This window comes from Haemaphysalis longicornis, unplaced genomic scaffold (assembly GCF_048455015.1).
Source record: "Haemaphysalis longicornis isolate Haplotype H1 unplaced genomic scaffold, Haemaphysalis longicornis Haplotype H1 scaffold_7, whole genome shotgun sequence".
Taxonomy (NCBI): domain Eukaryota; kingdom Metazoa; phylum Arthropoda; class Arachnida; order Ixodida; family Ixodidae; genus Haemaphysalis; species Haemaphysalis longicornis.
The window spans coordinates 148,492,626-148,514,870 of record NW_027526422.1 but is presented as its reverse complement, the minus strand read 5'-3'; the positions used below and the strand labels follow the sequence as shown (position 1 = coordinate 148,514,870).

The following is a 22,245-nucleotide window of genomic DNA, read 5'->3' as shown; positions in this document are numbered from 1 at the left end:
CCTATTTATATGTACCCCTGGGCGCATAACCTCACTGTAGAGGTCTTCTTCGCGGAAATCTAAGCGCCTATTTTTAAGAATACCTGTCGACTTAACTTTGATCACCCTGTATAAAACATTTCACAATCAGATTATTACAAAAAATAATAAAAAAGCGGCGCGGTTGCACGTAAGTGTAGTGATGCGTCGCTGACTGTTATCACCGTTTTTTATAATACTGTACGCATCCAAAGAACACAGTTGCGAGACATCGCTAGTCCTGTCTTTGCGTGCATCATCTGTCGAATATTTTAGCACTTTTTCAGTCTTTTAAACAGGACCTGCTTGGCAGAAACATCAAAATGCTTTAAAGTGGGCTTTTTTTGCTCTGCACAACTGTTGAGCAGTAAAATCTGTACATAAGGTTCCTGAACAGCAGCGAAGGCTCCTTCGTCCTGCGGTGCACACGAACAGGGTGATGATAATAATAACGGGGCTTTCTTAATCACTACACTATAAGGAGGGCTTAGGCTTGCTCGTAATTGTATTTAATAATCTCTGATGACGAATAAAAAAACACTTTATGACTCCAAAAAAGGTACTGTTTGTAACAATCTAATTTTATATGAAGTGCAGAGCCCTCTAGTGGCCCCCTCTGTCGTCGTAGCTGGTTTGCTTTCACAATCTGAAGTGACTGCCGGAATCAGTTGGGCAGCGTGATAACGGGCCCAAGTAGAGCCCCACAGCGTTGCGGCGTAACTGACCCAAACAGAGGCTTCGAAAAACAAAGCTGTTTATATAGTCATAACCGTTCGAAACTCGTAAACTGCTGGCGCTTGTCATACCTTTCCCCGTTGTTTAGCGCAAAGAAAAGTGCAAGTACACTTGAGGCAAAATATGTGTATATAACAGCAGCCCCTGCATTTATTCAGTTAGGAACGCCCGTTGAGTTGGTCTTTACGATAGTTAGCGATAAAAGTGGCCGCCAAAAACAACGCGGTACAAACTGCGCAGAAAGGCGCCGGAACACCTGAGATCCCGCTCGTGTTGTTCCACACAGGGGGCACGCGAGCAATGCGAAGGCGGGAAATTTGAATTGTATTGGAACAAACCTCCATTCAATTCATCGAGAGGGGAGTGAGACAGGGAGGCGAAGAACGTGGTGGGTGGTATCAGTGAGTGGATAACGGGGCCACAGCCCATTATGGCGAATCACTACTGTACACTTCCGACAGCTTTCACATTGCGTGGAACGGCTTTAATTTTTGTTTGCTAAGCTTTTCCTGCGAAATGAAGAAGTTGGCAAGTTCGCTGGACATTGCTTTTTTATATCCGTAATGTCCTCTCGTGAGATAATGGCAATTCATGTAAGAATCATGGGACTCATGAAACATAATCGGATGAGGGTTTGTCAAAGCATACTGAAGGTATAGGCAGCCCTTACCTAGACCAATTGGCACATAAAACTGGCAAGTAAAAATATAGTTGGTTCCACTTATAAGACAACATCTTTAAGTGCGGTCAAAAAAGTTTCCGATGACGTCAGATCGTTTTAGTGGCCTTCACAGAGACACGTGCCGATTAGAACGCAAAAAGATCATCACTATCTTAACGCGCGAATAAAACTTTTCCTCTACTCTTTCCAAATTACAAAATACTTTGTCGTAATCATACCATCCCCAACCGCACAGTTATCCCACACGAAAAGGCGTTATTTATTACTCAACTTTCCGCGCTAACTAGCCATGGAAAAAGCTGGAAGACGTAAGTCGTACTAGGCGTTAGGGCTGTTTTATGTTCTCCTTTTTCGTCCCTCTCATATTAGCGTCGATCCATATAACTTGAAACGATGTAACCAAGTAGTTCATAAGCGTGTCCGATTACTTTTCACATCAGCCTTTAAGCGGCGCCAAGTTTCGTATTCGCATGGCCTAGCACAAGGGGGAAATATATTGAAACGCCGAGCTTATGACCATGGCGCATCCAAGGGGGACAATTGCCCTGGTCCCGAAGCTCCCCCCTTTCCTGCTTGCGTTATGCATATGTATATTTCCTAGCGCAAAACGCAAAAAAGGACTAGAACTTAGGAGAATAATGCGGACGGAACCGATGCGTGCTCTGAAGACAAGGATGCCTTGATGACTTGTGTCCTGTGACCTCCCAAAATTGTGCCGGCCCTAATACGGACAATTTCATTTCGCTGTTTTATGTCTCCCATCTACTGCCGTTAGTTTTTAGAATCAGTCGTGTATCCAAAGCGAGGCCGTATGCACTGGTACTCGCATAGCTACCGTTTTAAGTGACTTCATCCTCTGTTGACCAGTGAACCTTGAAGCTAGCGCCGCTCCCGTCCGCATTCTTCTCCTTGTTCCGGCATTTTTCCTCCTGGATATACGCGCATCCCAGTCCCAACTTGCTCAACGGCCCGTCCTCTTTCAATAGAGCACCACCGCCAATTCTAAAGTGCGTTCATTCCGTCTCTCTCTTTTCCTCGCCATGCTGCCTTGTACACATAGCGCCATTGCACCCCGTCCAGGAGGTCATTGTGTATCCATCAATATCCTATGATGAACACCAAGATGGCATGATGGACAAGACGGATATGATGGACCCCCGTGATGGCTATCCTACGATGGTAGCGCCAAATGGTAACGCACGGCTGTCGGAAATCCTCTCAAATGGGCCGCTACCACGTCACCATACAGGTCCAGCGTGCAAGCTGTTAAGACCAGGAGAAGAATCAGATCAGGGTGGACGGTGAAAACTCTCGTCTGGAGCGTATACACAGTGGCACTCCACTGGCCGAGAAAACGTTCAGGATCCTCGGACGTCGCGTAATTGCCGTAATTACAGCGCGCGCCAAAGTGGCCCATTACGAGCTACGCTTAGTAGACGGAGGCGACAGCACCGGCTGCTGCTTGCATGAGCACCCATACTGCCTCCTCCTTCCCCTTACTCCTCTCTGGAAGCCTGCAGTGCGTTGCTGTCGGGGCAGAATTCACAGGGGTCAAAGTTAACGGTGCAGGCTGCTCATTGCTCGACACCGCGAGGTGCATCTCGTGTTCTGGCTAAATATAGAGAGCACAATGGGCTACTGTGTAAAGAGTGCTGCTCCACTTTGCTTTGGTTGTGCTGAGCTTTCTTTCCTATTCATGACCCGAGCTTCAAAACCGTTCAACTTGAATGCGCAACAATGACACGAATAAATTAATTGCATTCACTTGGAATGAGACGAAGAGGCAGGTAAGTGCTCCGCAATACACCCTTTGGTAAATTTTCGCCGACTACCAGTAGGGCTCGGCATTTGAATTTGCGCCTGTTTGTCTGCTCCATTCGGCGCGCAGCAATGGCTTTCCGTCGTGCCGAATTAACATTATTACCGTTGTGCACTCAACTCAATTACTCCGCCTCCTTTTTTACGTATGTGTAAACCTGAGCGGTAGCAAATGAAAGAGGACGGGTGACAAGTTCTGCTTTTTTGTTATTTTAGGTAAATGTTTTACTGTAGGAAAGTCTATTCTTATGAGGGGAATGTTCCAAAGCAAAAGCCTTAAGTGCCCCGTTCTGTGAGGAACGGCAGTTGTTGTACTCCGGCAAATAAAACGGTAACCGCTGTAACGAGTTACTTAGAAACCTGTGAGATCCGATGGAATCGGAACCCGTGTCGCCACAGTACTAGCCACTGCGTAGCCACCACAGTACTAGACGCTACCACTGCGCACCTCCGTACTTTTTTCGTTATTGCATAAAATAATACGCTTAGAGAAACCACAGTACGAGGGCACCATATTGCCAAGCACAGATGAGAATACACTCAAATTAGGGCAAGCACAAATACATCTAAATTACGGCTAACACCAACAAGCGTTCAAAAGGGAAAAGCAATCAAATAATTGATCGAAATAATTATGCACACTATGTACAAACGCCCCAGTTTCTTGGAAATCTGACTTTGTTGATCTGAGTGTCTCGGCATGCCAATAGTCTTTACACACCAATTACAACAAACGCGCCATAGGGTGGCCCACCAGGACAGTCGGATGGCTAAAATCGGATTGAGGATGGCGTGATAGCAATATGTTTTCTGATGGTTCGCTGCAAAATGTCCCTGAAAAACCCATCATCCCTGCACTCTTCAAACAGTAATTGTCTCTGGTCGGGAACAGAGGAGGGCAATCTGTTGACCAAGCTATAAAAAGACCCCAGTCTTGCATCCAAGTTTTTACAGGTAGCGTACCAGTGTCCAAATGTAATTGTTTTAGCAGGGAGCCTACCAGTGTGTTACAGTTTTTACAGGAAACGCACCTGCGTATCTGTAGGAACGCACATTTCAAACACTTTATTGACGACGTTGTGGTGTAGGCATTGGAGGCATGGCACAAGGGATGGAAAAAGGCCAAAAAGAAGCGCATCCGAAATAGACTCACTATACATTAAATATAAACTTAATGAAAACGCAAGCCTGCAAGAAGCGGAAAGTGTCAACCACTTCTCCGAGAAAACCGCTGCTCCGAGAAAACGTGCAATACGTTTTTGCAGTGCCGCTTTCAAAAACAGATTTTAGACATCTTCAATGTACTATAAGCGAGAAACAAGCTGACAAACAAGGAAATGAACATGCCCAAATACTCCCGCGCAACTAGATAGAAAACGTTATCGAAACGCACGGGCCTGGCACGAAACAAAGATGGACAGCTGCCGCCCACGCCAATCTCTCGTTTGGCGCTCACAGGGTTTGCTCCGACCAATGCAATCAGCATTCCGATATTGTAGAGGGCAAATCCTAAATACGTCAGCTCACTATTCCAATTTGTTCATGTGAAACGAGCGGGTGTCGTGCCTCATTCTCCCAACCAAAAGCCGCAGGTGTTTCCGAAGTTCAGGGCCGCACCTGTAACCTCGCAAATTCTTGGGTAGTGGCAAGAACATTCTCCATGCTTGCCTTGACACTACAAAAGAAAGCTGCGTCATCTGTATATGCCAAGACTCTCGCCTCGAACATTATTGCCCTGCATTATTAGGCGCATACATAATGGTTTCACTATAAGCCACAGTGGCGATAAAGGGCATTCTTGACTAATCGATAAAAAACGGTGAATTAGTTGGGTTAGTCGATTGTTGAGTATCACTGTTGTAGGGCCATCGGCATAACAGATTCAAATATCATCGGTAAGCCATGATGCTATGTTTCACATGCTGTAGAGCACGACGCAGGAATTGGTGACTGAGACGACCGAAAGCCTTTACGAAACATAGTTGTACTTGGACTATTTGAGCTGACGTACCAAAACACACTCAAGTGTAAACTTTACAATCTGAACGTTAGTTTGAGCATATCGCCAGCGGATGCCACATGTTTGATGGTCATCTTCTATGTGCTCAATGACATTTTGAAGAAAGTTGTGGAAAATCTATAGGAAGTAGTATATAATCTATATTACGAAAAGAAATGGGACGATATTCTTGTACTTTACCAATTTGTCAGGATCATTTTTTTTGCTACTATAACAGCGTGACCTTTGTACAGTGTGGGTGGAAGATATCCAATCTTGTAAGCGTCGCAATGAACCTGAAGGAAAAATAGAGCCAACAAAAAACAGAACGCCTGGTAAAAGTCATGAGTGAGACCATCATTAGGTCATCATTTTCCCATTTTTCCGTTCCTTTAAACTACAGTATACGTTTTCTCCTCCATCCATTTAAGTGCAGGGCTTTTACCTATCCGGAAACCGAATGCAGCATCATCTCATGGCCCATTTACATATTTGTTGTAAATCGGCTTGCTTTGTTATCTCCCGACGCCTGAGCCAGGCGTGTGACGTATCAACAACTCAGCGTCATGTCTTTCCTCGCCCTTTCTTCCTTCCCAACTCACTCTCCCTTGCTATGCTTTAAATACTGTGTTCACGGACGAATAAATGGTTCAGTCCCCAGCGCTGTCTCGTCTCTCGTCCACGCACCGTGTGTGCGCCGGCTATGTAACAGTGGCGACGAGCAAGAAAGGAACCCATGAAGTAATAGAAGAGCACGGCGAGCAAAACCACGGTACGGTCTTTCAAGAACCTGCAGCAACGACAACGGCAGCCATGGCTCACCACCATCTTCCCGAGTATGACGGCGAGAGGGACAATTGGAAAGCGTACGTCATCAAGGCAGAAGCTTATTTTGAGGCAACGGGGGTTACCGACACAGCGAAAAAAAGGGCGTTGCTCGTAGCAGCGTTAAACACGAGGACTGTGCAGATTCTGGCTGGACGAGTCGCTCCGAAGAAACCGAACAGCCTAACCTACGAAGAAGTCGTTGCAGCGCTGGATGAATATTTTGACCCGAAGCGCCACGAGATAACGGAAAGCTTCCGGTTCTTCAATCGATGTCAGCATGAATGTGAGCCTTTGCAACATTTCCTTGTCGACATCCGACGCATTGCAGACAACTGCAATTTCGGCAGCATGCTGGAACGAATGCTCCGCGACCGTATAGTCTGTGGTGTCAGATCAAAGGCTTTGCAAAAACAGCTTTTGGCAAAAGGTAACTTGACTTTGGAAGAGGCCGAAGCGATAGCATTATCAGCCGAAACGGCAGAAGATGACGCAAATAAGATATCGGGCGATACAAATACCGTACTGAAGGTTGACGCGCAGGGCGTGTTGACGAAAGAGCCTACTCTAAAATGCGGACGCTGCGGAAGTAAGAAGCATAACAGCCACGCGTGCGGCTGGGCCAAGAGTAGGTGCTATCGCTGTGGTAGGCCGGGTCATCTTGCGAAAATGTGTTCGAGCGACGCTCCGAGGAAACGCGAAACCGTGCAGACGCAAGGCATGCGGGGACGAGCACTGGCGGTGGCGGAAGACTGTGCGGAGGGGAACGTAGACGAAGCTATGCACCTCTGGACTTTGACTTCATCTCGGAAGTGGCAATTAGAGCCCCCAATTCACAGGACATTCACTTGGTGCGGCGTTGACATGCCAATGCTGATAGACACGGGGTCGCCCGTCTGCGTTGTGCCACGCGAAATTTATGAAAAGAACCGGGAGAGATGGCCGGCATTGCAACCTTCATCTATCAAGCTTTCCTGTTATCTTGGCAAACTCCCCATCCTAGGACAATTGGACATGAAAGTAGCCTACAAGGGTGCCGTAGTAGACTGCTCCTTGGTCGTATTAAATTGCCCCGGTCCTAGTCTATGCGGGCGGGACCTAATTTTTCAGCTGAGCAATGTAGGGTCACCTGTCCTTAACTTGACTGCGGAAGCCGGATCGCCAACGAGTCTGCCGGCCGTGGACGACATCGTCAGCGAGTTTCAAGACGTTTTCAGCGCGGAACTCGGCTGCATCAGCGGTCCCCCTGTGCACCTTCAACTCAAGGAAGGAGCTACACCCAAGTTCTGTAAGGCACGATCCATTCCTTTCGCTCTCCGGGATAAGGTTTCTCAAGAACTTGACAGACTGGTAGCAATTGGGGTGTTATCACCGGTAGCGCATGCGGAGTGGGCTACGCCCATTGTGCCCGTCTTAAAGAAAGATGGAACCGTTCGGATTTGCGTCGATTTCAAGATCACGTTAAATCCTGTATGCGAACTGGAGCAGTACCCATTGCCGGTGATTGACGACATGTTTGCGTGCCTAAACGGGGGAGAGTACTTCAGCACTCTCGACCTGCGTGACGCGTATAATCAAGTACCGCTTGACGAAGAATCGCAGAAGCTATGCGTAATTAACACGCATAGAGGGCTATTTTGCTTCAAGAGGCTGCCTTTTGGCATAGCGTCTGCTCCAGCCATCTTCCAACGAAAAATCGAAACAGTCCTGCAGGGGCTACCAGGCGTGCAAGCTTACCTCGATGATGTGTTGGTTGCGGAGCGACAGGGAAGCAGCGAGACCCTGCGAGCGGTACTGCAGCGTTTCCGTGAGCATGGTGTAAAACTCCGTCTAGACAAATGCAAATTTAGTCAGCCTTCAGTCACGTACTTAGGGCACCAAATCGACAAAAACGGCCTACACCCCACTGAGAAACACGTGGAAGCAATCGCCCAGGCTCCTAGCCCGACAAATGTGCAGGAACTACGCTCATTTCTGGGCATGTTGTCGTATTATTCCAAGTTCCTTCCGAATATGTCATCTTTGCTTGCACCTTTGTACCAGTTGCTTGGCAAAAATGCGCGTTGGGTCTGGGGAGAAGCTCAAGACACCGCCTTTGCCAACGCAAAGCAGTGCCTACTTGCGGCAGGGGTGCTCGTTCACTACGACCCCGCAAAGCCATTAAAACTGGAGTGCGACGCTTCTCCGCATGGCATTGGTGCCGTGCTGTTTCATACAGATGGAAAAGTGAACCGTCCCATAGGCTTCCGTTCGCGAACGCTGACCACTGCTGAGCGGAATTACTCTCAGCTAGAACGTGAGGCCTTGGCCCTTGTTTTTGGGGTGTCGAAATTTCGCGACTATCTCCTCAACAGAGATTTTACCTTGGTCACAGATCACCAGCCGCTTCTGGGCCTGCTGAAAGCAGAGAAGCCGACGCCAGCGTTGGCCGCAGCTCGAATACAGCGCTGGGCTCTCTACCTCGGCGGATTTCGCTACAAGCTTCAGTATTCGCCCGGTAAGCTGCTACTAAACGCCGACACCCTTAGCCGGCTACCGCTGCAGACTCCAGCACCACCAGCGAGAAGCGAACCCCCAGAGTATGTTTACGCTCTAGCAAGTTTCGATGATGGTACTGTGTCTGTCGAAGAACTCAAAGAGCTAACTGCGCGGGACCTTTTACTAGCGGAGGTCGTTGAGTACACCAAGAATGGCTGGCCGAAACATGTAAAGGACACAGAGCTGATGCCATTCTCGGACCGCCGGTTAGAACTATCCGTGGCTCATGGGTTGTTATACTGGGGTCATCGAGTTGTTGTTCCCACACAAGCACGAGAACGGGTGCTACATATGCTGCATGAGACACATCAAGGGTCATCGGCAATGAAGGCTGTCGCCAGATCGGCATTCTGGTGGCCGGGATTAGACCGAGAGATAGAACACCTCTCAGCGTCGTGCCACAACTGCGTGCAAAACCTGCCTATGCCAGCCTCCGCTCAACCAATGAGTTGGCCAGCCGTTAAGGAAAAATGGTCGAGGCTGCACGCCGATTTCACCGGGCCGGTCGCAGGCAGCATGATATTGGTGGTCGTGGATGCGGCCACTAAGTGGATTGAAGCCGTGCCCATGAGGCATGCAAGCACGCAGTCCACAATTGCCAGCTTACGCAGCATTTTTGCCAGATTCGGTGTTCCACGCACAATAGTTACGGACAATGGCACGCAGTTCACGAGTGAAGAATTCGCCACTTTTGCGAAGAACAATAACATCGCACACCTCCTTACGGCTGTGTATCACCCACAATCTAACGGGCTCGCTGAACGAGCTGTTCGGACGATTAAGGAAGCTTTAAAGAAGATAAGCGAAGGCACATTGGAAGAGAAATTGGTGAAAGTTCTTTTCAACTACAGGAGAACGCCGTGCCACGAGGGAAAATCCCCTTCCGAACTTCTATTCGGCTACCTGATCCGCTCTCGTTTGGACTCGTGTTTCCCACCTTTCCCAGGGTCAACCCGGGAGACGGAAGAGTGGACACTGCCGCCCGACACAGCCGTGTACGCCCGTAACTACGGCCAGGGGGAGAAATGGACACCAGGGAAAGTTCAGTCCACAACAGGGTCTCGCATGGTCATCATACAAACGCCCGCTGGGGTGGTTCGACGTCACATAGACCAAGTGCGTTCCAGGCCGAGCCCGGCATCCGCTCGGAGCGGCGTTCACCGAGACCAAGACGAGGGGAGCCCTTCGGCTGCAGCTGCGCCCACACCAACCGACAACGAAGGCGATTTGAACGAGCAGCCTGCAGACCTGGTGGCACCCGCAAAACCGTCACCGCCTATCCAGAAGGCGCAGGAACCACCGCAAGTTTTGCGACGCTCTACTCGGGAAAGAAAGCCTGTACAGCGTTTTCAATACTAAGGGAGGAGAAATGTTGTAAATCGGCTTGCTTTGTTATCTCCCGACGCCTGAGCCAGGCGTGTGACGTATCAACAACTCAGCGTCATGTCTTTCCTCGCCCTTTCTTCCTTCCCAACTCACTCTCCCTTGCTATGCTTTAAATACTGTGTTCACGGACGAATAAATGGTTCAGTCCCCAGCGCTGTCTCGTCTCTCGTCCACGCACCGTGTGTGCGCCGGCTATGTAACAATATTCCTTCTTCCAACCCACCAATACAGCACACCTAAACTTACACAACTCAACGAGAACTCATGCTGATGGTTTCTTACATCATGAGAGAAAACTAAAGTGACCCCGTTTAGTGTTTGTTTTTAACTTGTGCAAAACCCATGCAAGGTTCCTCCTGACTTCACTTCCTTACTTAAATTTTTATCTCGGCGCCTGGTTTATTTTGTTATCTCCGGACTTTATGTACCACACTCCATCGTCCAACACGATGGTGCTCTTTCAGCATCGAGGTGAAAAATAAAAAGCACCCGTGTGTTGAGATTTCGCCGCTCCTTAATCGTTCAACGGTAATCTAAATTATTCTGCAATCCTCTTCTAGAGCGCGCGCCACATATCCGAAGGGTAGCTTCAAATCGTCATCATCATCACCAGCCTATTTACACCCACTGCGGGGCAAAGGCCTCTCGAATAGACCACCGCCAATTATCTCGGTCCAGTGCTAACTGCGCCCAATTTATCCCCGCAAACTTCTTGACTTCACCTGCCCATCTAACCTTCTGCCGCCCCCTGCCACGCTTGCCTTCTCTAGGGATCAACCTTATTACCCTTAATGACCAATGGTTATCTTGCGTTCTCGCTACAAGTACTGCACACACCCATTTCTTCTTCTTACTTTCTACTAATATGTCCTAATACTTCGTGATAATATTTGGTAATAATACTAATATTTGGTGAACTTACCACGTATCTGGAAAATCTAATTATCTTGCAACATCCTTGTCAAAGGGATCAGTTTTATACCCTAGTGAGGGCGCTTGTTGCGCTTTCGTCACTACAATCGTTGGGTGCTTTGTGTTATTCCTATCCGTGCCATAACTTCTTTCTCTCATTGTGTATCTGCTTAATTGCTGCTGTTTCTCTACAAGTACCGACGAGGGAGCGGGGGGGGGGGGTGCAGATTTGTGAGTACTGGCTCATTCCTTCTTGTGATTAATCTAAAACTCATTGAGAGCATTGCTATCATTATCGCCATTATCATCGTCGTCGTCTTAAGAGGAAGAAGAAGCGCAACGAGAAGTGAAGCATAGGCCTGAAATTGACTCAGCGACTCCGACTGTGTACGTACATATCAGCATATTTTTCTCTCCCTGCAGAGTACTTCCCTTACACACTGCGTAGGCACGCTAGCAACTGAAATTAGAACGCCCGCAGGATCCTATCCTTGGTCTTAGCTTATGCGAAGTGTATCCTGCCCGCAGTTCCCTTCTAAGGATAATTGCGGAGTTCGCGCGGTGAGAAGACTCCGCCATTACAGATAAGTTTATGACCGACAAAGAGGAGTACAGTAGGATTGGCGAGAGATTGAAAGTATTGTCTGGAGTTCTCAAGCATACATTGTGCTCGGGGATTAACTGTTGTCATTGTATTTTTACTGCCGGCGTCGGAATAGGATACTGGCTCACGCTGGAGCCTGCATGTTTAATTATAAAGTTTGTGGCTTTCATTTTGTTTCACTGTTACCGTTAAGCTTACACGTCAATATTTTATAGGCGATGGCTTGGTACTGTAGCGTCTTCACATTTGGTTTTTTTTACCATTTCGATTTTTGGGAAGGCTTTTCGGTGTACCACCAACAAAACGCCTCAATTGTGTGCGCCTTGCGGTGCTCGGCGGAAAGATTTACGTGCGTAGCGATGAAGGACACCTAAATACGTCAACAATGTACTAAAAAACGGCCATTCAAAGGACTCCTTCTGTTAACTTTCTTCTTTCCGCCGTTGCCCTCCAACCCAGCGCTGTGCCTGCATCAGAACTGGCTTTTAGAGCACAGCTCTTCAGCTACCACTTTTGTAGTTTCAGAGCGTCCCTCGACGGCATTCATTAATGTAACCGAGAGAACGCGGAGGACACCGATAACAAAGCGAGGTGAAAAGCGGTGGAGGAGAGTATGGCGAAAGTAGGAGGACGAAACTGGTATGCCGCTGGTGCCGCGCGAGACGTGCTTTGTGGTGGCGACCTGCTGCGAGATAGATAACGCGAGAGAAGCGTGCGCTGTCGTGCGTTCGCCGGTGACGCCATCACTTTCCGAGACGTTGGAAGTGCTCCGTCCACCGCTGCACGTAAACGAGCTGTCCGAGCAGAGGCTCAGCAGCGGGTATGCGCAACTCCCAAGAAGACTGTGCAGTTCGCGCCGCCGACACGGGTGCTTGCCATCGCGGCCCACATGCATCAAACAGTTGCGCTCAAATTTTACGTTAGGGGGTATCGTAACCATCAGCCAATTTTAAGAGCGAATGCTCTTTATAAGCGACCCCAAACCATCCACCGCCGGCGGCGGCGGCGGCGTCGGCGGCGTCCGCAGTGCTCCTCTACATTTAAAAAAGAAACAGCATCCGGCGCCAGGTTTCGATCCGAGGACTTTGCGGCCGCAGCGCGACGCGCTACCGACTAAGCCACGGAAGCCACGCTGATATCAGTGTGAATAACGCGCCTTATATCTTTAACGCATTCAAACTACGTCGTCAGCGGCGTGCGTTGGCGACTCAGCGGCGTTATAGCGGCTTGATAACTGCGTGGTGTACACGTGATACTACAAACCCGATGGAAGAGATGGAAGAGAAGGCGGCGAGGCGGTGGGCTGCGGGGGCCGAGCGCAAGCGCCGCAAGCGGGCCGACAACCGTGCATTCGCACTTTCACATTCTCCCCCTCGGGGAAATGCGGGGGAATTTTTTACACAGTGTTGTGAACACTTCAGAACCTGGAGCGACTGGATCAGTGACCACGCCTTAGGGACAGGGCTGCTGTATGTGCCAATGTCTAGCTCGGTAGAGGATGCACCGGGCGCGACATAACAGAGAAGTCAGGTATTTATAGCCGGGTTCCGGCTCATGTATGACTATAGCCTGGTGCTTTTGAAGCGTGTCGCCTTTATCGCTTCCCAATACCTTCACAAAATTGACGGGCCAAGTACCTCAACCGATATCGATGCGCAGTGTTAGGCTGGTCGAGCTGAACAGCGTTCAACCCACCGCTATGGCCCTCGCTGTGGGGTTGTGAGATGCTAACAGACCTCAAAACGGGGTCTAAGGCATGGTTTGTACCCCCGATGAGAGCTTTTATTCGCATTACTTTCGGCTTTGACTACCATTTACCTTAGGGTTTTTTACTGTGATTTCGCGAAGGTGTGATTTAGGCGGCTGCTTTGTTGCACTGAAGTCCCAGAAACGTTATTGGTAATTTCAGGGAGCGTGGACTCTGACAGGGTGAAGACGACGTTTGCCTGGCTTCTTTCATCTCTTGGTTTCTGTGAAGTTAAAATTTCCTCGTGATAAAGGTTACGCGCAAACAAATTGGCTGTACAATTTTAGGCAGGAAACTGGCTGCCCAATAATATTTCGCTTTCAAAACAAAACATTTTCAGCCGCCGTAATCAACCGCAAACTCACACCTATCGAGCCTAACGCGATGAAAAACTTCCCAGCAAGATCATTTTGCGCAGACGTGGAGTTATAACGACCAAGTACCGCGAAACAATTGAATTTCTCCCTGCAACAGCAGTTCCTGCTCCAAATGATTCTGAAGGCATTGGCTATAGTAACAAGTGCAGTCGCTGTGAAGCTTAGACCATTTGTATGGCCTTACTTAAACACGCAGACACTCTGAAAACGTCCGAAGCCGCCCGACCCTGACGGTTGTCATTCGTGCGCTCACCCACCACGAGAACGAATCAAGATTAATCATGGCAGACAGCAAGACGGGAAAACCAGGAGTGACCGGTCAGCAAAAGGTTCGTGACATAAAGCGGAATTGGCTTTCTTCTGCTCTTTTCATTTGTGTCGTTTAACTGCTACTCGTTCGCGAGAGTTTCAATTATGTTTTCATTATTTATATATAGGGGCTGATACGCATCGCCATCCCTCAATTATTTGTTTTCTGCCCGCTAAAAAGCTGCTTATGTCGGTGCTGGAGTCTTGCATATAACGACAGTCAATGGCACTCTTATCCCTAAGAGGAACGTCGTGAGGGTCAGTTAAGAGAAACCCTGGCTCAAAAAGCTCGCTAACACCGCCAGTTCTTAGGACAAAATTCTCATTTGTGTTCCTTAACAGCGGGTAATTCGAGACAGTCGAGTACAGTAGGCAAGAAAAGCAAAGTAATTGAGCCGTACATCCCACCTTCCAGCTACATGCCACCTTCGAGAGCTAAACAAAACCGTTCTAAGGAACAGAGTTGGTTATTGTTGTACTTATACGAACCTTATATTAACGTCTATTAAAATTTTTAGTCAATAATCACACGTTCGTGCGGGTAAACACTTGGTGAAATTTCATTTCGCAATTTTTAGGGATGCACTTTCTGATTGTAACAGAGCGTCTTCGCCGCATTCAATGGTTTTCATGTCCTGCGGCTGTTAAAGGGACCCAGCAACATTCTTCTCAACTTTTTTTCTAAATTCCTAACGCTTTCAGAACGTACTCAACAAACAGAAACAGTACTTGGAATAGAGGGTCACCAGGTATCAAGCCATAATTTTTTTCTCAGTGCCCATCAGATGGCTCAGAGACATGCTCTAAAGATTTTTTTTTTCTCTGTCGACGTCTTAGCGTTCTTCAAGCGCTCGAATTACTTCATTACAGCGGTGCAGTGTGGCTGTTAGCCAGCTTTTCATCGGTTGAAGTAATTAACACATTCAAGTCACTTTAAAAACAAAGCCACGAAATGAAAGCATAAACTGACGGCGTATCTGCTGCGACGAGCAAATCACGCAATGCCGCTGAGTGCTGGCGATAACCATAGCTTTCGCAGTTCTTGCAAAGAGTGAAAGCGTTTATCAGAAGTGTTGCAGAGTGCCTGTAAGGTTATGTGTCCTTAATAGAATCACTCTTCTATCAGACTCGCAGCAGGCCATCCGACTCTTTACCCAAGGTTTTATACCCCCCAAGACCTAAAACGTATTCTACAAAGCGCTCCGACAGACCCCGTGCAACTGGCAGACCTACACTGGCAGAGGTGTTAAAGAGGCGCGAACGCACATGCTCGAGCTCTTAGTTCCCGGGCCACTGTTTCTCGTACTCCTAAACACGGCCATCCCGAGGACGAGACCTCCGAGCCTGTCCTCACTTTCAAGGAAATTACCCTTGATTACAGCCTCCTCCGCCGTAGCCTCCCACCACCACACCCACACCTATGTCCTCCTAGGCTGCCCAATCCAGGTAGGCCACGCACTTGGGTCGGCGAAGTCGAAGCTTGGTGGCGGGTGTAGTCCAGGTATTTCAGTAAATCCGGCCTCTGACTTGTTTGCCATCGCACAAAGCTAGCAGCGCCACTGAGGACCGTACTCAGCGATCCCACTTCTTACACCATGTAGCGGAATGAGTGGTGACGGCTGCTAGGCGCGCACGCACCAGTGACTGGAGCAGTGCTAGCCGAACGAATGGCGCCCACCTTTATTGACCACAATTATATATAGCAAGAATGGCATGTAGCGCCCTCTACAGATACTACAAACACACACGTTCCTTCATCGTACTCAACTAATACATACGCATCCACATCAATTCCGCACAACCCAGTGCCCCAAGTGAGGTCAGCTGGATACTCTATAGCTGGATACTCAGCTGGATACTGGGGGCTACACCACCACGCGACACAAGAGCAGACACCGAAACAATTCGGCATGTGAGCTTAGTGATTCCCATTTAAGCGATTTAAACTAGTTAGTTTAGTAAGATTGAAAATTGCGAGAAAGGATAGGGAACTTTTATAATCGCAATTTATCAGAACCAGTCGCTAGTTTCGTCATTTGTGATACCTCTTTAAACACAAGGGAATTGGTATTCGCCAATTTAGAAAACGGCGTCCCATTCCTGTGAGCAAAAGGTAGCGTTTCTCTAGCGACCAGGCATCTGTATGTTATTTGTACATTTTGTTTTCCCGCTCTGCAAACCAATACTTAACGTATGTTTGCCGTACAACCACTTAATTCAGTCGGGTCCGGTTACCTTGGATGGGCTGTCAAACACGCTAATCAAGCCGCGCAATGGACGCGACGCTGCACCAAAACAGTCCCAAAACAACCGTCGCTAAACCAGACTACAACGCCGTACCGCCGCCGCCGCCGCCTGCGAGCAGGCACTTACGCGCGGGTAAGGCTGGGTAAATCCGCCGCGCCATCTCTAGTGTGCTCCATGAATGGAACACTCCGCCCCCCTCGCTCTTGCCGCCACCGCCTCCACCATGTGGGGAGTTCGTTGTCCCGCACGCCACGAACGAACCGTCCGCTGGTAGAGCTAGCAAGCTTTGCTTTAAAAGTTCCGCCGCAAACCACGCTGCACCTGCCGGCGGATTGCGTGAACAGCCCTGACGCGTCTGTGACGTTCCAGCCTTGAGGGGCTTCTTCCTCGGGCCAGCCACGTAGCCGGAGAACCAGTCGAGCTCTGCTGCGCACACTTCACCCAATTGCTGCCCCGCGCGCGCGTAGAGGTTGCGTGCAGACATGCTCCTGAGCTGCCGACCGTCCAGCCGCTCGCTGGACGGCTGCAACGTCCCTGCAATCGCGACGCTCTCCTCGGTTTCTCTTTCAAAATAGCCGATTTTTGCTGACCGCTTGCAGCGTGCACGCGCGTATTTCAGCTGTTGTATTTTGCATCTTGCTTTCTTTTGCAGCAGACTATACGGAAATTATGTTTTCAAAATGTTGAAATTTTGAGGGCAGTTGGCCTTTAACCTCCATTGTGTTCATTTTGTTTATCATTTCGCCAGTTATGGTTGCTCCAAAGGCCCAAAGGAAACTGCACGTGTTTGTCTTGCACACAAGCCACCAGGATTAGTGCAGCCTTACGACTCGATGAGATCACAGTTTACAGTCGAGGATAAGCGCAGGGTGTAAAAGGAGAGAGACGGCCTCTTGTGTGTCTCGTTTTTATGTTTTGGGGTTGTAGCGTGTTCTGTTCATTCCAGTGTGAAACTCCAACGGAAATATGATCTCTTACTCTGTCAATACGCGAGTACTACGCAAAATAAAAGCACACCAGTAAGTTACACCAAACCTCCGCGCGGGTACCTCATTTAAAATGTCGTGAGCCCTTTGCAGCTCAGCTATTTACGCCTAGGCAACTACTTGGTTGCCTGGCCAAACGACCTGAGGGTCTGCGTGCAAAAAACCCTCTAAGGCATGGAGTGCGCATGCGCGAAAGAAACCGAATGCGAGAGGCGGTAAGATAAAGAGAACTTGAACGCCGGGTTCTCTCACGACGGAACGCGCTATGGCCACGTGTTTGTGACGCAGATGCTGAGCCACAAAGCGAAAGAGAACGCCCTCTCTGCGCATTGCGCGTTGGTACGAGGAACGACGCCGCGAGCAGCGGCGGGAGTGCAACGCCGACGCCGCGTCGCTCAGGCGGCAGTGACATTACAAGAGGGCGGCCGTGTCGCCGAATGAACCGTCGCCGTCGGGCCCATCCGTTGGCCCGGGAAGGGGAACAAATGCTGCGACGCCGAGCGCAAGCTTGAACTTCGCGTGTATGCGACCGAGCTGTAGGAGAAGAGGTCCCCAGACGCCGAGCGACAAAAGCTTAGAAGAACTTGTTGTTGGGCGAGTTGGTGCATTTTCTCAGAAGGGGTAAACTGCGCTCAGGAAGACGCTACTCAGAAAGAGGTACACAAAGACAGGCGCAGACCGAAGCGGCGTTGACCGAAGCGGCGTTGAGTCATAAAACAATTTCATTCAAAATGTGATGCGAATGTATACGTACTGTTGTAACGTTAAGTTGTGCGCACAGCTTCGCTAGTCACCCACCTTCTTAGAGTTAAATGGTCGATAAATGTTTTGTTCTTCTGTATTTCGTGGTGGTTTCGCGCCATCCAGGTGGTTGCAAGCGCGGACAAAGGGAAGAGAGATACTGCGGTGCGGGAGCACCGCCCCTCGTTTCCCGGCACGAAGGGGCAGGACAAAGCCCGCAGCCGCAGCCCTTCGAACCCTTCCTCGAGTCTGAGCGAGACCCCGACGGTTTCCGGGAACCCCAGCCACTCGAATGCCGCCAAACAACCAACCGGGCCGCCAGCCGTGGCCTCGGGCCTGCACGGAAGCCCAGGCCGGAGGGCCGAGCAGCACCACGAAGGCCCCCGGGAACCTGGGCTCGCACACGCGACAGGCAATGCTGTCCAAGGCAACCCCAAGACCTTCTCGAACACACGATTGCGGTACCGTCCTTTGCTTATGTTTTTTTCATTACTGTCAATGAAACTCCGGGTCGTCACGCCTGGTACGCAAAAGCTGGGAAACGTATCTGATAGTTGAGGTGTGTGGTCTTCATTTCAGCAGATTTCTCTCTGTTGCACCCCAGTGAAGTGATACCACTTTTGCGTGGAGGCAGTGTTTGTAGTTTGAGGAGAGATGAGAAATAGCCTGTTAGACGTACGCTAGCAAACCCCAAGCACGCTCACATAGGAGTCGTCGTGAACACATGCGTGCGGACACGAACATTGGCGTGCCTGTAGTTGTTATAATAGAGCAAACGAAATTCTCAACAAGCACGTCGAAATATGGGGAGTGAAAAGTGGAATACAGATAAAAAGGAATTTTACATCTACGCTTCGCAAGTGGACTTTCCTTCATCAGAGTGCAATACAGACTAGGTTTGACCCTGCCGCATACGACCGAAAGAGAAAGTGAAAGCGAAAAGCCGGGGGAGGGCCTCATTTTTACAATTGGGCCGTGCTCGAGGAAAACAAGAAATCACTGGAGATAAAAACCTCAGTCCCATTTCAGGGTGTGAATGTGAATGGCCTGCGGCGCTGTACAGGAATGCAACTCGGATAACGTGCCCCATGCGGTGTCTGACGTCAAGAGCCAAACAGACACACGTTGGCTATTTCCAGTTCCGTGTAGTTTACGTTTCAGTTTGTACACTGACTTGTCTTTAGCGCCATATACTGACGACGCATCGGTTGAAAGCGGAGAGAGTGCACCGAAAGTGTGAAGGGCGCATGGGTGACGCACAGGGAGTGAGTGGAGAGGGTGAGCCGCAGAAGTGTGGCGCGTGCGACGACGCAGCAATGGTGTGAGGAAAGATTGCGCATTAGTTGTTAGGCGGGCGCCAGCGATGAGCTTTCGTGAGAAGAGAGCGTATACCGTACTCTCTTTTGCTGTATCGGCTCTACGAGATTTCCGCATCCCAGAACTGCGCGCGCGTCGATCGTATGGAAACTAGCCTGTAACAGCTCCACCCCAAAATAGCGCAAAGGTACGCAAATGAGCGACTTTGACGTACGGGTCCACCTGACTCGCTGGTTGCCACATTAGGGCGCAATGGAGAGGAATGTGCGGAGGATAGCGTCAATTTTTGCATTCGGGTAGTAGTGGTGGAAGAAAAGGCAGACAAACATAAAATCAGTGAAGGACACAGAGCTTTAATTTGATGCGCGTATATTTATATACAATGAGGTGGGATTGAAAAATGTACACAAATGCACGAGAATGAAACACGGGTTTCAAGTGTGCCCACTCCTACAGGTTGCCTATTGCTGAACTCAGTAGCCAGAGGGCAGCATAATATCTGAAAAAAAGACAACACAACACACACATAATCAGTATAATTAAGAGGCGAAAAATAAAAAAAGAGAAAAAGCGAGGATAAGAAAGCACTCAACCGCACATACGGTTAAACAGATTTACCGTACTGAGTGAGAGTTCCATACTAACAACGAGAACGCATTTTTCGACCCAAAAGGATAACTTTCTCGACTATCTCGTAGGGTTAGTTTGCTAAAGCCACAGTGCTATAGGTACGCAATTCTAACACCCAAATATGCTTCTAGGTATCATCAGATTTGGTAGAATGATTTTCGGGCGAACAGTCTAAATGCGGAAATCACTATCCTGATTGGTGGCTAGATCCTGGTACATCATTTTTAAAAAGTAATGATGGGAATTTTAGTCGCGCGGTAGACATATTACTTTCTCATAACTTTAATTGATACGAAAACACATTGACTCAAACTCAGTCTTATCACATTTACGTCGTTCGAAGAGTTAGCCGTTAATGATAATCCCCTCATCCCAGTCTATTTAGGTGGCTGTAACGAGTCAAGCAGTAAGAAGATGGGTATACATTCCGCGTATCATTATTCAACACTTATTACACCGTTATTAGAGGGACAGGGAGTACTCCTGTGCCATGAAGATAAACTGTAAGCAAGCTTCTTATTTGTTTTTGTCTCTTTAGTGGTCTCTCTTTCCTTCAACAAAAATACTGCAGCCGAAATGAGTCATTCGATAAAGGAATACTTAGACTATAAACTAGGCCTAATACTTGTTCACATGGCCCAAAAAGCAGCGATTAAACTGTAAAATTATACGTTACGACCCAGGTCACACGAGTTCGATAATGTACCCCGCTGTTCCCCGCCGGCCAGCTCCAAGAGACCTTCGCCAAGCGTTTCGCCACTTCGAGCCGTCGTCAGAGATGCCGACGGCCCGGTAACGCACCTAGTTTTTTTCTCTCTCTATCTCTTCGGCTTGATCACAAAGAAAGGAGCAACACGAATAGCGTTGCATCAAGACATTTGAGATTCGCGGAGAGTGGTACTATTGCTCCGCCAAGGCCTGGATATCCATGAAGTTACAGCGCTGACAGAAAAATAAACTACACAGTTCATTGGCCTTCTTACAAGGACAAACAACGCAAAAACGAGACACTGTGAAGGATCACACACTAACGAGGATTTTACATGCGGGTTTTTTTTTTTTTTATTGTCAGTGAGCACTCCTTTTAACGGGGTGAATGCTGAAGGATGGCAATGTAATTAAGTGAATACCAAAGATCAGGTGGTGAAACAAACTACGAAGACTTGGGGTATAAAATAGTCTCGGAAAGCCCAGGAGAATAGTAGTCTTAAGTCATTTTGGGACGCCTTGATCCCGCAATGGCAACAAATGGGCTGTTAAGATGACGGCTATGGCGATGGTAAACAAATAATGTAACACACTTGTACAAGAGAGGGAAAAAAGATAAGGAGGTGTAGATCGCCCATGAATTACAAGCGGAAATCAATATAAGGCACAATACCGTTGGAGATCTTAACATGAGACTAAAATTCCCTTCTGACATAGTGAGTCCTTTTTTAAGCAGCGTGATCGAATTCATACGTACACGTACGTCCACATTTTCATCGTTATTTGGTCGAATTGGTAGGTGTTCATAACTACTAACAGCGCGAAAGACGGTACAGACAGAAGAATAACCACAGAACAGCGCGTGTCCTGTGGTTACTCTTCTGTCTGCCCCGTCTTTCGCGCTGTGGTTACCTATGAACGATTCTTCTGAGTCGTCCGGATCTTCTTTGGCCCATGTGAGCTGCACAGTGCTGGAGAATTTTCGGCCGCCGCCAAATGTGGCAACAAAGAAACGTTTCCATGTTGAAGGAGCTTCGCTAAAGGCGAAGCTGCGTGTAGAAGAACCAGAAAGACGAAGAAGGAGCCCACACCGCCAAGCAGGCCTTGTCGCACGCCTTTTAAACAGATAGAGCCGCTTGGCGGCGGTACAAACTAGGGAAGTATCGGCAGTATTAGCTGCAGAGTACAGGTGGCGCGCGAGTATTCCTTCATTGACAGCGTAACCAATTCTCGCTTGCTTGTGATTACAGCTCTCCCTCGTTAACTCGAACCCGGATGTCTCGAGATATCGGTTGTCGAAACTTTTATCCGCCGTGCATTTACCTCCCATAGCCGCCATGTATCTGTCCCCTTTTATCTTTAAACGTTTTTTCTCGGCACAACAGATATCTCGAAATGTTGACGGAGTGAACACAAGGCAAAGTCCGCTGCGGAAAGCTGATAAGGCGTCCGCTCTAACGCTTAGCTCCCCCTACGCGCCGAATGCGGTGCTGAACGGAAAATTTACAATATACAAAGCCGCTGTTCCCTTTACGGGAATGCGGTCCTACGTCTACACAATTGAGAGAGTTGTGGACGGTGCACCTGATCATGAGAACGAAGAGTAGCCTCGAGAAGTGCCTACAACGACAGAAACAACAAAAATGTTGCGCCTGCTTTGCAACAA

General features: G+C 48.7%; 1 protein-coding gene across 2 annotated transcripts in view; it reads left to right on the top strand.

Annotated features, from left to right (window-relative positions):
* LOC144145289 (endothelin-converting enzyme 2-like) overlaps window positions 1-22,245 on the top strand; it is a 53,094-nt gene that overhangs the window by 10,077 nt on the left and 20,772 nt on the right. For both annotated transcript variants that reach the window (XM_077676840.1, XM_077676839.1), the window contains exons 2-4: window positions 13,838-13,970; window positions 18,051-18,385; window positions 20,555-20,663. In XM_077676840.1, the coding sequence (XP_077532966.1) occupies window positions 13,923-13,970; window positions 18,051-18,385; window positions 20,555-20,663 (492 nt within the window). In that variant the 5' untranslated portion in view covers window positions 13,838-13,922. The remainder of the gene's footprint in view (window positions 1-13,837; window positions 13,971-18,050; window positions 18,386-20,554; window positions 20,664-22,245) is intronic.